This window comes from Otolemur garnettii, unplaced genomic scaffold (assembly GCF_000181295.1).
Source record: "Otolemur garnettii isolate 467f Iridium unplaced genomic scaffold, OtoGar3 scaffold00028, whole genome shotgun sequence".
Classification (NCBI taxonomy): Eukaryota; Metazoa; Chordata; class Mammalia; order Primates; family Galagidae; genus Otolemur; species Otolemur garnettii.
Genome location: NW_003852423.1, coordinates 15,472,423 through 15,490,484, shown reverse-complemented (window position 1 = coordinate 15,490,484; position 18,062 = coordinate 15,472,423). Strand labels below are relative to the sequence as shown.

The following is an 18,062-nucleotide window of genomic DNA, read 5'->3' as shown; positions in this document are numbered from 1 at the left end:
CATTTCTTTAATGAGACATTCCAAGAAGAAACATGGTGAAGAATGAAAACGTCACCATTTTGCCTCCTACAAAGAAAGCAATGAACAGGTAAAGGAACCTTCATGCTATCGCTGGGGTCCATAAACAGACACACCTCCACAAGGAACCCCGGGAAATGGGTTTAAAAAAAGGGTTAAGGAGGATGGGAGAAAAATATTAAGACAAAGGTACTAAAAATGCTTGAAACTGAGTCCCAAAGAAATAGAAGAGGAGCTTCAGGGTTTCTCACCTCCTGTCTGTGGTCTCTCCTAGAAATAGGCTTCCCTAGGTCACCACCACCGAGGAAGCCAGTGGCCCTACCAGAGAGGCCGAGAAACCACACGGGGTCTAAAAATAAGGTGCTCAGACTACACCTACAGCATTAGCAGCCGTGAAAAATCAGCTGGCCTAAATCTATTTATCTGAAAGAGAATTCAAAAGTTATTTTGGAAGTGTTTTTATAAGTTAAAATGTGACGATCATTATCTTCCTTATTTTTACTGCCACCGTCATTCTCTTTGAAGTGGCTCTAGGTCACCATCCCTCATGTTGCAGGTCCTCTCTCAGAGTCCTTTAATGGCTTTTCCATCAAAGCAGGGCATTTGGGGGACACGCTGTGGTCAGTGAAGATGCCACTTGTCCCACCTTCTCATTTTCTCTGGTTGAGTTACCTGCAGGAAACCTTAAAATTGCCAGTCTGGTTAGAGATATTTGAACTTCTCATTTGGCAGATCTGGGGTTAGTACTAACCATTACCTAACATTAAAAAAAAAAAAAAAAAAAAAAAGCTCATTACACTACACGACATGTATATACAATAAGGCCTTTGTCCTTAAAAGAAAAACATAATTTTCAACAGAGTCAGCTCCCAGAAGCCAAGGGAGCTAACATCCAAAACCTAATATAAACACGAAGACTTGTGTCGAGATTTGGGAGTTAACCTCAGTGAAAGGAGCTGGAATGACCCGGGAGTGCCAGCTCCGGGGTTCGGGAGGCATTTCTCACTATGACTTTTGAAAGTGTAAGTCGGAGAGCCCCAGAACCCCCTCTGTCTGCACCTCCTGCCCTGTCACGTACATTTCTGCTTTTGACAGCGAGATATTTCTGTAACAGGGAAAGCTCCTTTATCACAAATAAAAGCAGGTCTTCATGTCTATATGATCCTATATTTTAAAATCTGTCATTGCATTCCCATTCAAGGGAAAGAAGCATGTTTTTGTAACGATTATTTAGGATATCTTTTATAGAGGAGGCTGACCTTCTGTGACAAACTCTCTGGGAGACTGATGTTTTGGAACTCGGAGTTCCATTCTGGGGGAGCTATCCTAAGTGTTAACAACCCAAACTATAAACAGGAAACTCCAGCCTAACTCCCACTCAAGTCCCAAGGTTGTGGACCTCCGGCTGAAGCTGCGGGCCTGACAGAGACGACTGTGACAAGGTTCTCCCACTTGAGGACATCATCCCTGGAGATGTGAATTCGCCCACATCAGTACTCTACCTGTGAATGCGCCGTGACAGAGCAGCAGCAGTGCCCGGAGGAGTTGGCAGGATGGCTGCCCCAGGCATAGAAAGCGCGTGAATGCACAGGGCGAGCACGTCTGCATCTAGTTGCCCCCGTTCATCGGGGCTGCCCCCCTTTAGAGAATGAGGCCTGATCCTCAGGTACATACAAGTGGTTGGTTGGAAAGCAAGACACCGGGCCACTCTTTAAAATGGAGAGGACTCAGAATCGTCAGGCTCAGTGAGCCCGATCAGTAATTAGATTAAGCAGCTAATTAAGAAGAAGATTAAGAAGCTAATTAAGAAGCTTCAAAGAGGAAAAATAAAGTGACCCTTCTTCTTAATCCCCCAATACTACCAGTGTTTCCTGTCTTTACCAGAAAAGCAGTCACCATCCTGACATTCCATTGTCTACCCAAGAGAAATTCAGAGTAAACACCTGTCCTAGGTGTTCAAGATAAATCGTAATAAGAACAGGCTGGGCGTGGTAGCTCACATCTGTACCAGCACTCTGGGAGGCCAAGGCAGGAGGATCTCTTGAGCTCAAGAGTTCAAAACCAGCCTGAGCAAGAGCAAGACCTTGTATCTACCAAAAATAGAAAATATTAGCTGAGCAGAGCAGACATGCTATAGTCCCAGCTACTCAGGAGGCTGAGGCAAGAGGATCACATGAGCCCAAGAGTTTGAGGCCACTGTGAGCTAGGCTGACACCATGGCACTCTAGCCTGGGCAACAGACGGTGAATCTGTCTCCAAAAAAAGTTTTATAGAAACAGGCCGTTCAATCACTTCCTTAGAAATATGGCATAGGCGGTAACTTTATAGCCTTTAGATGGTGGCAGCAGTTATCTTTTCTGAAGTGCTTTCTATGTTTCAGACCACTTTTCAAGAATTTTACATCTTTTTACTTACATAAGGCTCTGACAAGAGCCTTATGATGAAGAGAGAGCTGTGGAGACATAGAAATATTAGGCAACTTACCTAAAGCCATACAACCATTAAGGGGTAGAGGTGGGAACCACTGTGCTACAATTTAAGAATATACTTATTAGATCATGTGCTAAAAATTGTTTATGGTATACACTTCACCTTCTTCCATTCACGTGATTGCCCTTCATAACAATTCTATTTACACTGTTTACAGATGACTTTCACAAACACTATTGCCTTTAACCCATTCTCATCACCTCGGTGATTGCCCACAGCCAGCCACTGACTTGTCCTGTGCCCTCAGCTAAGGCTCAGAGACAGCAAGGTGCCTGCCAAGTGGCACGCACATACCAGGTGGCCTGGCTGAGACTCGAACCTGTATGTTCAGACAGCAAGGCCTCAAGTCCACAGCTGTGCTCCACTAACAAAATGAGAATGAAAAATGTCACGGAAAAAAATTCTACCTGAAGACCCACAACTTAAGATTAAATTATAGCATAATATTTTTAAAAGTACCGTTAATAATTCAACAGAGCAAACTTGAATGTTTATAATAGTAAGTTTTTATCTTAGTCACACTCCTTTATATTGTTGCTTTTATTCCTAATTTTTTTTTTAAAAAATGCCTAAATGTGGCCTGGTCTATTTTATATTTAACTAGCAAAACATTCCAACGATGTCTGCAAAAAGTATATTACTTTTCACCATGAAATTCGTTTTGCTTTGGTACCTTTAAAATTTCATGTAGTTTTACCCACTTTTGTTAAGATCTTTTAAAATTGAAGTTTGGCAAATTTGTGAATTTTACTCAAATTTTCGCAATCCCTACAGCCATCTTAGTTGGGATTCCCACCAAATGAGGCTCTGCTGAATCCGATCTCTAATCCACGCAATTCTGGGTGAAACACACAGGAGGCACAGGAGGGCACAGAGATCGCTGCCCATTGCTTCAGTTAGTCTGAGAAGATGAAGAGAAAATCCTTCTTTGATATTTTCCTACAGTCTTCATCTAACTCTCTGTGAGATGTAATCCGACCATCGTCTGCCTCAGCCTGTGCCGCCCTGATTCTCCTCCTGCTTCTGTTCCTATTTCTCAAGCTCCTTCATGGGCTTCCCCTTCTCTGGTTGTCTCCCACATATAACACTTCTTCTAGTTCACACTATGGGCCCATTTACTAAAATCTCAATTTAGACTCCTTCCCACGTCAAGTAACTTATTCTCAAAGTTTTGAAGCTTATTTATACTCAGACAGTTAACAAATTGCTAACCTCTAGTCCTGCGATCTCTATACTAAGGTCAAAATCTCTATTTTTAAAAAACTGATGGCCTTTTCTTCTTGGAGGTTCTGTCAAGTCCAACTCATCAATCTAAACTGATTTCCCTATCCACACCCCCACAGCCCTGAACCCCATGCTGTCTAGAACAGGGGCTAGCACTCTCAAAATTCCCTTCCCCATTTCTCGCCTCTGCCGACTGTTTTTTTCTCAAGCGCTACCTACTCGGACTCCAAAACTCCTCTGTAAGTCTAGTGGTTCTCACTGTCACAGCACACTGGTGCACTTTTTAAAGGTGAATCACCCAATTCTGATTAATGTATAAAATTTGTGCTATAATCAGGCATACATAATATCATGAAAATACCCGACAGACCCAGTTATTTGCCAAACGGATCGTGCACCAGTGTAAACCTGGGTATCGCTGTGACTGAGAGGAGAAAACTAGCTCCCAAAGCAGAATTTGAGAGGAGAGCTCTGGACAGAGAACCATTCTACTTAAGTCGCAGCACCCAGGTCTGAAGAAGCCAAGTGACGAGCAAAGTGGTTGTGCTACAGGGACAGATGGCTCCACTCCAGCGACAACTCCATTTTACCTACTGTGTTTTGCTAGGTAGGGTTTGGAGTCTCTTAATCCAAATATTCTAAAACTGGAAAGTGGCTAAAGAAATTCAAAAGAATGAGCAACCCTGCTGTATCCCAGCACCTTCTTCCCGCTCCCACTCCCCAGCCCTGCTCCAGGATGCTTGTTCTCACCTGACCACACCCCCTTCTGCAGCCTGTTGTCCAAACTCCAGCTCTGCACATTCCACCCTCCTCCACAAAAGCCCCTAAAGACCTTTATATGAAACTCCTCTTACTGTGTCGTACAGCTGCTCAAAAGCATTAAAGGGCTCCCCCTGATTACAGAATGGAACTGATGTCCTTATTGCATTCAAAGTGCTCCCATGCTGGTTGTTGTTGGTTTTGGGTTTTGGTTTTGGTTTTGGTTTTGAGACAGTTTCACTCTGTCACCCTGAGTGGAGTGCTATGGCATCACAGCTCACAGCAACCTCAAACTCTTGAGCATGAGTGATCCTCTTGCCTCAGCTTTCTAAGCACCTGGGACTACAGGCACCCACCACAACGCCCACCTAGAAACAGGTCTTATTCTTGCTCAGGCTGGTCTCAAACTCCTGAGCTCAGGCAATCTACCTGCCTCATCCTCCCAGAATGCTAGGATTACAGGCGTGAGCCACCACCCCTGGCTCCCATGAAATTTTCTGACTTCAGCTCCGTCAGAGTTCTGGGCACCCTGGACCCTGCCATCTGCACACAGCCCAAGCACATACTCTTCTGGGTCTTTATTCCAACAAGGTTTTGAACTATCCCCCTCCCCCATGAAGGTCTTGGCTACTTCAGTCAGAGCATTCATCTGCAACCCCCTTAGTACTTGGGTCTGAGTGTATCACAGCATTTTCTGTCACTCCTGTAAAACCTATTTAACTACGCATCCATCTCCTTCCTCAGGCTGTGAGCAAGCATGTGTCCTGTTGGTCTTTGTCTCCTCAGAGGAACCAAAGCACGATGCTTCAAACACAGAAAAGGCTAAACATCATAAAATAAAATGCAAGGGGGGACGATGTGTGGAAAGAAGGAAGAAAGAATAATATTATTGAATTTATAACCTGCTTGCCCTAGTGCCTTGAGCGGTGTTTTATAGAATTAGAACTGGGAATCAACAGGTCTTAAAATACACACCCAGCTCATTTGCTGATCTTAACCAAGTTCAACAAGCACACTTGACCTCCTCGTGCCACGAAAAGTGGTGTTATTTGTACTCTTCTATAGCACGAAGGATTCAATATACCATCAGTTACACAGAAGTGCCATAGAAGAGGGTGTGAAAAAATGATACCCTTTATTTATTCAATGACTTTTTATTGACTGATTTTACTTTCTACCCTTTTTGCCCGGCCAGATTTTCCCATTATCTCTCTCTTCTTCCCTTGGCCCTATCTGTACTCCAGTCTAGGGAAGGGCTCTCTCTCCTCAACACGATTTCCTACACTTAAAACACAGCTTACTGCTGCCCTGCACAGTCAAGTCCAGGGCTGCGAAACAAAATAAAGCACACTTGAAGTGGGATGGGGAAGGGGAAGGGGAGCCGTGGTGAGTAGGCAGCAAAAACACACTCGGGTCTGGAATGGGGTCAAGAAACTTCCACAAGGCGGGCCAGAGGATCCCCACGATGCCAGACCACTAGGCAGTTTTTCCAGAATTACAGCCCTCCCGACTCCCAACCGTACCCTTCTGCCAATAAAAGTACAAGTGAAGGTGACCCCACAGGCCTAGAGATGTAAATACTCTGCAAGAAAGGAGGCCCCTCTTCCATGGAAAGTTTTTTTTTAATGTTTAATGGAGAGCAAGGGGAAAATTTACACTAGGGTCCAAAGAACACTGGACCAATAAGGATACGGCCTAGATCGGCCCCGTGCAAGTGAGGAGCGGCTGAAACACTGACTACATGTTACCGACAACTCCTGTTCATTCACAGTGATGGGTGGGTGGGCTTGGCATAATTAGCCACATGTCACTATCAGCTTCCCTTTCCTCCTTTTCTGATAAAACTTTGCATCCTGGCTCAGCGCCTGTGGCTCGAGCGGCTAGGGCGCCAGCCACGTACACCTGAGGTGGTGAGTTCGAGTCCCCAGCCCGGGCCCACCAAACAACAATGATGGCTGCGGCCAAAAAATGGCCGGGCGTTGTGGCGGGTGCCTGTGGTCCCAGCTGCTTGGGAGGCTGAGGCAGGAGACTCGCTTGAGCCCAGGAGTTGGAGGTTGCTGTGAGCGTGATGCCATGGCACTCTATCCAGGGGGACAGCTTGAGGCTCCGTCTCAAAAAAAAAAAAAAACTTTGCATCCTATTCCATGTGAGAAAATAAGAATTTAAAAAATAATACCATCAACAGTGACAGCAATAAAAAATTATTCCAAAGAGCTTACTATATACCAAGTCCTGGGCCCAGATTTAGATGCTAGATCACGTTTAATTCACACAGGAACACCATGAGCTAGATGTTGATATCCACCTCATTCTCCAGACAAGGAAACTGAGGTTTAGAAAAGGGAGGTAACTGTCTCAAGTTCACTACCATTTAGATTTGAACCCAGGCCTGTCTGATGCCTGAGCCAAAGCTCTTCGCTAAAATGATATGATGTCATGCAAAAGCCATGTCTTCCTTTGAAGGGCTCTCCAAAGTCCAGACTTGGTCTGTGCTATAAGATCAAAACCACTCATACTATCCCCAAAGACAGCCTGTGTAAGCTCTGTGGACGTTGAAACTATTCATTGAAACCCATGAAGGAATCTGTACACGTTTTTAAGTAGTCAATGACCAGCAGAAGCAAAACGGTTTAGCAGAGGAAGAACTGGCTCCCCATCCCAGTTCTCTCAGTAACTGTGTGACCTCAGGACGTTGGCTCTGCTTCTCTGAGCCTGAATAAAGCATGAATATGAACAACTGTCTGAGAGCTGGTCTTTGAGAATTTGCCAGCACAATCTCATCAATTAGTCACTTACTCAAAAACTGTGTTACCAAAAGGCAAAACTGGTCAAATCACCTTCTAAACAGCATAAAAATAAAAAGAATAAATACATTGGATCGCTCCCTTAGGGAGCAGCCCAGTTCTGAAAAAGTGTGGCAATCAATGTATATTTTCAAATACCAAGTGCAGTATCTCTCTGAACACATCTGGACTACTTTATAATCTCTTCTCCTTTCTCTCTCTCCCCGACCCGTCTCTTGTACATACACACACGAATTGAATCCTCATGCAATCTTATCTCCCTCATTCTCAAACATGTGCCTAACACTTGCTCAAATAATAGATTTCTATTCTCCAGACAGTTAATTTGAACAATGAAAAACATGAGTATTTTACGGAGATAAGGCACCCAAGAGAACCTAAGATGTTAGGAGCTACCAGTTTAGCGACAAAGGATTTTTGCGATTAAAAAAGTAGAAGACAGCAGACAAGGTCTCCTGTTTTTACCATTTGGTTGGCTCCAAGATAGATGGAGCCCTGATTCTTGTAACACTGAATTTCACATTGCTTTTTATAAGCAAAGGGTCCATTTCGACATTGCACCTCTGGATTTAAAAGAGGAAATTTCAACCTCACAATAATTTTTTTGCTGAACAAAATGTATGCCAAACTAAGCTTTGACTTCTGGTTTTCTGAGTCCCAACCTCCAACGTTTTCTCAGATTTCCAGTACAGGGCCCAACTCACTGGCTTCTGCCATTTCCTCCTATTCTACAGTTAGGTGGGAAAGGCTGAGAAGTGTAAGTACCACTTCTCACAGACGCTTAACGTGGATTTGGGGACATCCATTAGATCCAGGGAATTGGTTTGGATTCACTTATCTGGGTGCAGCTGGCTCCTGTCAGCTGTATTTCGGGGCAGGCACCAATGTGTTTTCCTAGGCATTATGGAGGAAAATATTCACAACAAGAAGGGGGAAATAACCACACAATATGGCAGTAAGACTGGGTCTCCCTTCCTCAGCCCCATAAAAGACTAGATTGTAAGGTGGGGGGACATGCTTGGCTCTCTCGCTAAACAATAAAGCAGTGCATCTTTTAACCTTCACCGCCTATCCAGTTCTCCAGATTTTAGAGCAATGGGACAACTTCTCACCTTCCCCCTAGAATAAATAGATGAACCAAAGCTTTTTGGCCTACACGCTTTAAAACGAGATTCCATCACCAGCTAACAAACAGGTTGTCCTTGGACCAGGACTGGTTCTGGCAAGATGCTCAGGTCTGTGCGGACGATGATAAATGAGAATAAAATTATTCCGTTCTGCTTCCGCGGCCACTGCGCCCACCATTATCCTCAAAACCTCCACAGAGATGAGTTCGCTCCACCTTTAAAACATTTCTCAGCTTAAAAGTTTAAATGAGGCCAAGTTGATTTTGTGGGATTTTTCAAGCGTTTACTCTGTAATTACATACACGACTTTGTGCCACCTATTTCCTCCCAACTGTAACATTTTACATCTTTTTTAAGCATACACTGAGGTTAGCTTTCTTTTTTTTAGTATATGTTATGAAATAAGATATGAGCTTATGCTCAGCCTCAGGTACCTTTCTGCCAAAAGGCTGGACCAACACAAACTAAATATGACTATCCTCTTTATCCAGAGTACAGTTGAGACTATTACATACCCTCCTAATGTACATATATAAACCCAGCTCACAACCAACGCTCCCTGCAGGTCAACCCAGCTCATAACCACATTTTCCTTTCACATAATGTGATTAACAAATGTTAACTAACTGAACTCCTGAAAGACTCGAAAGAAAAAAACAAAATAACTCCAGAAACGCCAAAAGGTGAAATAATTTGGGCAGTCTTCCTGTTTTCTTCTTGCTTCCTCCCTTCTTCGACTAAAATCAAGAGCCTATTTCTCATGGCTACAGGCATGTGGTCTAGAGGCAGGCAACACTGAGAGGGAATTTCAACTTTACTCCAATGGAACCTTCACAAGCTACTTCAGCCCAGGAGCCTCAGTCTCCTCATCTGTAAAATAAAGATACAGGCCCTCAGAGGATTTCGTGAGGATTAAATGAAATAATGCAGGTTTAGATAAGGGTCCAGCAAGAAAAAGTATTTCATAAATGTTGACTATTGCTAAATATTAGTATCAATCTGTTGAATGTGTCTCCCTTCCAGCCTAAGAATAAAAACACCAAGCATCCTGGCTTGGCGCTCATAGCACAGTGGTTACGGTGCCAGCCACATACACCGAGGATGGCAGGTTTGAACCGGGCCCAGTCCAGCTAAAACGACGACAACTGCACTAAGAAAATAGCTGGGCATTGTGGCGGGTGCCTGTAGTCCCAGCTACTTGGGAGGCTGAGGCAAGAGAATTGCTTAAGCCCAAGAGTGTGAGCTTGCTGCAAGCTGTGATGCCACGGCACTCTGCCAAGGGCGACATAGTGAGACTCTATCTCAGAAAAAAAAAAATACCAAGCATCTTCCTGGCAGTCTGGGGTACTTTGAAATGCACCAGCTGCAGTGGACCCACAGAAATGTACAAGGGTGTATGCAAAGAGAGAGGTGGGCACTCATCTATTCTTAACTCACTTTTACTAAGTCATTACAAATGTTTGGGAAGTGATAATGACTGTGACAGCTTGGGCCCCATAATCCTAAAACACTATGAAGATCATGATAACATATCACTGTGCCTTTCAGCTAATGAAGAAGCTTCTAAGGGCTGAGTCTGAGGGTAAGTCCACAAGCCAGAGTCCTGACGTTACACCGTCCAGTTAGAAAGGTTCCTGCCAGCACTCACCCAGGGCAGATATCTCCACATCCAATGTTATTTAAATGTCAAACACATGTATAAACTTACTACACTTCTGAACTTAATCGATACTTTTCTGGAATAAATATCATTTCCATTCAAATTCCAGTGATTCATTTTTTCAGACTGACTCTTCACCTTCAAAACTGCAGGATCCTAACATCTATCTTCTTATCACTAATTCTCCCACTTCCAGAGAAAGTCACTATTTTCCACTGGAGCAGGCGTAATAAAAAGGAGGAATGTTTTGTGGAGAATTGTGCATAATGCTATTTGGGAACAGTTTGTAAAATCCAAACTGTATATGCAAACTTTATTAATGGGAATATTGCCGAAGAGAAAAACAATATTTTTGCATGCAGAGCTCTCAGCATGTTTAAATATTACTTGGTCAGGGTAATTTCCTCTGAAATCATAAGAGATTAAGATACAATAACTCGCTCACAGTATACAGACAAGAAACATTTTTTTAAAAAGGAAAATTATACATATATTCACTGGATTTGTAAATCTACAACTGAGTCAAAATTTAAACTCGAAGCTCCTTTTCAACAAATTCTTTAGTAAAAAATCATTAATTAATATGACAACCCATAAACACAAAATCTAAAGACCCTCTTTCTTATCTCTTTTTTTTTTTTAATTAGCACAATATTAATCGCAGTGCATTTTTACTTGTTCCCGTTAATCTTAGTCTCAGGAACCTGAAAACCATGTAATACAGGCATTTACCTTCACCCATTATCACTGAGAAACATTGACCTTAACTCTTGTCATGAAACAGTTTGGGTAGTGTGAAGTCAGATGGCTTGGCTTTCATCTAAACAGAGATGGCTCTCTTCTCCAGTTCCCTACAGCATGCTGATATGGTAACAAGTGGTCATCTATCACTTGGGGCTTTGCATTTGACTGCCTTCATATATTTCCAACAGGGTTTTATAATCTGTAGTTTCTAGTTAAGATTTTCCAAAAGTGATTGAAATATAAAATATTTTCAAGTAAAAACGTTGCTCTTTATGGGTCTATATTTTATCTCAAAATTTGTATTTATGTTACTTAATCTCCCCTAAGTAGTTACTTATTAGACTTCTCATTCACTATTAAACTAAAATAAATCGAAACAAATTATTATCTTTTTTAATCTAGCCACGGCCAGTGTTAACTCAGCAGCTGACAGCTAAGCATCACTGTCTTTTAAGGATGGAATCGTCCTTTCTAATGCCTCCAAATCAGAAATAAAGACGGTATTTGGAACCTTAGGATATAACAGGCAAAGAAATGCAAAATCATATCTTGCCCTCATTGGGTCTTTTGGGGGCTATCACCTCTCTTTCCTTCATCACATACCTTACCCCTGACTTTTATACCTACATGTCATTTTATCATTTTCCTGCTGAGTTCAAACCATAGAACCAAGGCAGAAAATTTGGTGGTACCTATGACTTAGTAGCAGTAGCCATTACTGGAAACAGACATTACAAAGTATAATTCTGTAATTTTCCCTGAGATAACATCACTCAAAGCCCTTCTTAAGTTTACTTCTATAAGGATGATGTCAAAGCCAAGAATTTCCAGTTGGATGAAATGGAAATTGCGGAAGTTCATAGAACTCAGAAATTCAACTAGATTCCATTCACAAACTGTATGCAGTTATGTGCAATTTTGTAATGACTAAAGAGAATTGTGAGGATCTGGTTACATTATCACAACTTAATGGATTCATCTTGTCAGAGGAAGTAATTGAGTTCCTATTACCTGGTCTCCTCACTTACCGAGCAGACACACATTATGCAAGGGTTGTCCGTGATAAACGGAATCTGGAGGACTTCACCTTCATTTTCACATTTTGCAACAGAACCTGAAATTCCAGGGGGGAAATATTTTCAGTTTAAACTTAACTTAGTAGCTTTATAGTAACATTTTAAATTTTTACACTAATCCTTTTGGAAACACCTACCCCAATTTCAGAAAGTCTTAATGAGTTTTACATTATCAAACTAAACAAAAAAAATTCCCCTTGAAAAAAATCCATTTTAAATAGTTTTATTAAACAGGTTTAAAGAAACAATTGTATTTAGAGATAGATTTTCTATTCTCAGTTGGCTTAAGCACAATTCTAAGACTCTCACTGGGTTTTTAATAACACTCCTTTATGAAGGCATTTCTTTTATTTTTATTTTTTTGATCTTCAAATGGTTCTTTATTCATAAACTTGATGCAAGTTTACAAAATTTACTAGACATTGCCAAATAAATCTGTAATGAAAAATAACCCCCCCCAAAAAAAATAAAAAACAAAGCATGCCAAATGCGCAGCCCTCAATCTGCTAGCCATCAGGATACTAAAGCATTCAAGAATGTATTCAAGACTTTATGAAGGCATTTCAACTAAACACACACCCTCATATGCAAAACAATTAGAAAGGCCAATAAGGAAGATTTTATATTTGAACGAAAGTCAAGATCGATCATGTCAACGAACATTCTTTATATGGATCTGCCTAATATTGTCTTGGGTCATAATCACTCTTGGAAAGGCAATCCTCTTTTCTCTTCTCTCAGAAATTGCCTCGATATTTTCTTTTCTGCACCAGGTGTCAGTAAAGTATGTTCTTCAGAATAGCAACTGAGGTCTTCACCTGCCCGAAAATATGTAAGTATATTCTGCTATAAGTTTGCTTTCTAAATTTGATAGTTTCTAAATTCGCAAGGTCTGAAAAGCCAGTGGTTTACAAAGCACTCCTAGCACAGTAGATAGATAAGTTGGAGCCCTACATATAGAGGAGAAAGGAGAAGGTGAGGAAAACTGCATAAAATTCTTCCTTAATCGTATAAGGTGAGAAATATTAAAATAAGCATTGAGGAAAACATTGAAAATAAATACAGGTATTTCTCAAATTCAATAGAAGGGTGTCCATTATCACTGCATTAAATGCAACAGCCTCTCAGCTCTCAGCCTCTTCACCTATTCACAGCCTTCTCAGCCCTTAACCTCCGGGCTTGGCCTCATCCCCATCCCCATCCACCAGTGAGGGGCCGGCGCCTAGGTGCGCGCTCCCCACCCTCCTGTGCCCCGGGCGAGCCTTCGACTCGGCGCCCAAGTACCGCACCAGCGGCCCGAGGGCCAATCCCTCCGCCTCCTCCCCTACCTGTCAAGAAGGAGGAAGCCAGAGACATAGGGACCCCCGAGCAATTGAGCAGCAGCAAGACGCAGCAGGTAATCCCGGGCGAGCGCCGGCAAGGACGCTCAGCCAGAGCCCTGACGCCGGAGAACCAGAGCATCGTCACCTGGAGGGAATCCCGGGCGACTGCAGGTCCCGTGCCGCTGCCTCTGCCCCGCTGCCGCCGCTCGCAGTCAAAAAAGGCTCTCAGCCGGCTTGTGGGGAGACAGTCCGCCAAGGAGGGAGGCGGGCGCCCGGGAGCTGCGGGGAGGGGGGCGGGGAAGGGGTTGCGAGGGAGGGCGGCCGGGAGAGGCGAGGGGTGGGGGCCGCCCAGGGGGGAGGGTCCGGTGCCCTGGCTCCTCCAAAGAGGCTTTTTTTGAAAGGGAGTTGCTTGCTGAAGCTTAATAGCCTCTCCACGCGGGAGAGGGGTCCGGGAGGAGGGGGTGTCAGAGCAGTCAGAGATGGACCGAGGAGCGGCGGCGCTGCCGACTGCGCCCTGCCGCTGGGCTGCCACCGCCCCGGCCGCTGCTACCGCTCCCGGCGCTGCCGCCGCTGCAGTGTAGTCCACCGCTCACTCGCCACCTCCTGCCGGCCCCGCCGGCTGTCTGCCCGGCCGGCGCGCGCTCGCTCCGGCGTCGGAGACACCCGCGCACCGGGCGCGTCTCGGAACCCGCTGGGGGCGCCCGGGCGCGGGCCGCACTGCGCGATCGCTGCGCCGGGAACGCGTCTCGGCCCAGCCTGCAGCCTGCTCCCCAGCCCCTCAAGGGAGGCCACCGGCCCTGGGGCGCGGAGCAGAGCCGGGAAGGCAGGCGCGTCTCCGCCGCCGGGAGCGCCGCGCCGCCTCCCTTTCCCGGGGAGCCCTCCCCCCAGGGGGCATGCCGCGGCACCAGCTCGCGCCCGGTGTCCCAACCCTGGGAGGAAGCAGCACGAGGGGTTCGGGGGCGCCTCGCCACCCCGGACACGCTCCGGGGTGCCCCAGCTTTAGGAAAGAGCAACAAACCGGCGCAGCAGGGTCCCCGCAGGGTCCCCGCAACTTTTCACGCCCTACTTTGCTTCCCTCTGGCGGGAGGGGGCTGGCGCGACAACGGACTCCCGAGGCTCAGAGGATGGAGGGGCAAGTGGCCTTAGAGATCAGTGCTTTGTGGTTATTTGTCTGCGCGTCCCGACAGTAGGAAGGACGGAAGACAGAAGGGCTTACGAGGTCGATAAACGCACAGAGGCAAACGCCTCTCACCCATAAAAAAGGAGCAGTTGCTCCGAGACTCCTCCCTCCCACCCTGGGTTGGACTGGGACGCAGAGGTGCTATTTGACTAATCATTCATTCACCCGCGAAAGACCCAGCCCCGGGAGGCACGCCGGAGGGACCCAGCCTCATCCCCACTCCCACTAGCTAATCTCAGGCTGCGGCGGCGGTGGCGGCCTGGACGGCTTGAAGTTCTGCCGCCCCTCACTGCACCCTCTGGCCTCTACACCTGGGGATATCCGGGAGTCCGCTCCAGTGATGCCCCTGGCTGAGTCCTCGCTCTGCCCACCAGCAGTGACTTTCTCAAAAGGACAGCGATCCAGAGAGAATTCTAACAGAATTATAATATAAAGGCTGAGAATGACAGAGCGGGGCTTGGAAAGGGCTGGGATCTGATGATCAGTTGTCCTTGAAGCTCACTGTGGGCCACGTATTGCCTTTCCCAGAGAACAGAAACGGGTCCCTGAATTCCCGTCCTCCCTGAGGCGGATCCCCCTGGATGGAAACATCGATGACAATTCAAGATTCCCCCCAGCCCCCCCACCCGGTTGTTTGTAGTTGTAGAAACAGTACTTTTGAAAATAGTCTGTTTGCTAACACATTTAATCTGACTTCATCTTACCCTTCCCCGAATTTTGACTGTTTATTTGTTTTCGTTTTTTTGAGTGGTCTGGGACTTCCCTTAATTGGTGAAGCATTGCCTACATCCCAGCGCACCACGGAGCTTATAGGAGCGCGGTGGGCTGACGTGAGAAAAATTAGAGATGGGGAACCTGTCATTAGCTTAGCATGCTCCATTTCCCTCTCAAAACAAACCTTTAGTGTAAATTTTGAATTAAAAGAGAAGAAGGGTGAAGTCTGATTGCCTTTTCCCCTCCCCCAGATAAAGCCCTGGCCAGGCAACTTCTTGAAAATCAGTATTTTAATGTATTTACTGATCATAAAAATAACTTACAAAAAATACCTCACCTCTAAACCCACCGAGACTCATGAAAAACATGAAATAAAAATTTTTATTGCTACAAATAAGCACCATCAATTAAAACCACTATCTCCTTCACCTAAGAAGCTATTCCCTAAAAGATTTTTAGATAATGCTGTTAATCCTGACTTAATTAAGTAAAACTGAATATTGAGGAGACTGGGAGACTTTTTGTTTCCCTAGACTTTAGCGGTAGATTTGGAGAAAGGCACCCTATGAAAATCCAAGACCTTTGAAGAGTATGAGTGAATTACTTTGCTATGCCCTTTTCTCCTGGTATCAGCCATACATTCTCACACTTTGCATGACAAATTTCTTTATGGCAGACTCTAGATGTGTGTGGAATTTCTACATAAGTAGCATGACACTTCAGGGTGCCCTAGAACTTTCCCTGTAGGTACGAATACCACCTGGGAAACATTTTCATCTGTGAATGGGAGAGATGTACATAAGCATTTGGCAACCCTGTCTCTTTTTCCTGTTTGTTATAATCTGCTGCCACTGATGATTTCCCTTGCTGCCTTCTAGGCAAATGGGCCCTACTTGGGAAAGAGCAGCTTCTCCCCAAAGGGCTTGTGGGAACAGTCCCCCAGGCATCTGGTGCTGCTACTGCGACCACCCCTCAAGTGACAGTCTAGCAGCCACCAATTGGGCTCTCACTGCACAAAGCTGAGATATCCCGGGGCCAAAAAGAAAAAAGAACGGCTGCACCAAAAAGCACATAGATCTGCTTTCACATTTAAACTAAATAGTGGCACCATCCAAATCTCAAAATAGCCTTAACTGAAATGAAAAGGAGAAAAAACAAATGTGTTTGGCTCAGAATGTTTGTAATGGAAAGCATCACGATCAGAGAGCCGTGTCATGTCTGCTTACGACATCTTTCAAGGGAAAGGACATAACGGGGCCTGAAGACCAATATGCAACTCAAGGCGTGTTCCAGTTTCAATTAGACAAAGCGCTGTCTCCTCTTTTTCTCTCAAAAGTAAACGTGTGATCTAATCATACTGAAAGGGAACCAGGCCTGTGGTAAGAAAACCTTTCCTCATCTCCTCTTCTCACTCAAAAATTCAACTGAATATACAACTTAGTAAGGTGGATTCAAGTCCTAAAGTTACTTGCAGAGAAATCACATCATCCCAGCTTCGTAAAAACAAAAATAAGAAGACTCTTCAGAAAGGAAGCAAGGGAAAGGAATTGTTTTTTTTGTTTTTTTGTTTTTTTTTTTTTTGAGACGGAGCCTCAAGCTATCCCCCTGGGCAGAGTGCCATGGCATCACGCTCACAGCAACCTCCAACTCCTGGGCTCAAGCGAGTCTCTTGCCTCAGCCTCCCAAGTAGCTGGGACTACAGGCGCCCGCCACAGCGCCTGGCCATTTTTTGGTTGCAGCCATCATTGTTGTTTGGTGGGCCTGGGCTGGGGATTCGAACCTGCCACCTTAGGTGTATGTGGCTGGCGCCTTAGCCGCTTGAGCCACAGGCGCCGAGCCAAGGGAAAGGAATTGTAATACCAATCTCCAGGGCAGAGATTTGTGAGGGTTACATCTTACAAAGGGCACCTGGCTGAACCTTTAACCTTGATTTTAGACTTGATGAAGATAAAGGATCATGATGCTAGGGAGCTTACAGTGTGGAAAGGGAGATGCAGCATGTTTATCATGAACACAGTACGAGGTAGGAGTGACTATAGGAGAAGATAACGCACTGTGGAAGTTGAAGAGGGTCAGCTTCATGGAGGAGATGGTGCCAGAGCCAAGTTCTGAATGAAGGGGGGAGGGAGCTATGGGCACAGCAGGGAGCAACAGCAGAGAGGCTCAGGGTATGCCCAGAGGAGGGGAGAAGTACTGCTCTTGGCCCTGTCTGCTGGCTAAGCTGTGGGGAGGCTTGGAGATAAGGAGGAATGTGGCAGCAACACTTGAAGGGTCTATCCCAGGTACATGACCAACAGGATGTAAGTGCCTGAAACAACCAGACTACCTTTCCTTAGAATAGAAATTTTTTCTAGAGGTGTATTCAGCAATCTTAACATTTGGTTAGTATTAATCCTAATACTGGAGAGCACCATTTCCACCTTTATATGTTTGAAAGGTGATGTAGTATAAACACATGCGTCATTATTTCTTTCTTTTTTTTTTTGTTGCAGTTTCCGGCCGTGGCCCCACCTCTTAACCTCTTCAGTAACAACTATATGATTCTTCTCAGGATGAAAGTAGAAATGCTGCTTTTCACTATTTTTTAAAGTACTAGAAATCTTAGAGATCAAATAAACCAACCCCCTACCCTTTTATTTTACCAGAAATCTAAAGACTAAGAAGTAAATAAATGACTTGCCCAGAGATACACAACTACTTAATGGCAAAACCCATTTAAACAAAATTCCTCTGGCTCCCCGATCATGATGCTTTCCATTGCAAAATGTTCTCCGTCTTGAATTATGAATAGTCATAGAATTAGAGGAAAGGTCCATTGGATGTTTTAGATGATGTAAATTAAAATTACACAGTTGACATGAGTATCAAATATTTATTGAACTAAACCAGTATCAATAATATAAGTTGTAACACCACAAGAAGCAGGCCACAATGTAACTCACCA

At 44.7% G+C, this 18,062-nt stretch overlaps 1 protein-coding gene across 1 annotated transcript in view; it reads right to left on the bottom strand.

Annotated features, from left to right (window-relative positions):
* The window catches only part of BMPER (BMP binding endothelial regulator), a 258,932-nt gene extending 245,435 nt beyond the window's left edge, over positions 1-13,497 (bottom strand). Inside the window, exons 1-2 of the mRNA XM_012804345.2 lie at positions 13,231-13,497; positions 11,855-11,940 (exon numbers count right to left, since the gene is read on the bottom strand). Of these exons, the coding sequence (XP_012659799.1) occupies positions 11,855-11,940; positions 13,231-13,363 (219 nt within the window). The 5' untranslated portion in view covers positions 13,364-13,497. The remainder of the gene's footprint in view (positions 1-11,854; positions 11,941-13,230) is intronic.
* Between the last annotated feature and the right edge of the window lie 4,565 nt (positions 13,498-18,062).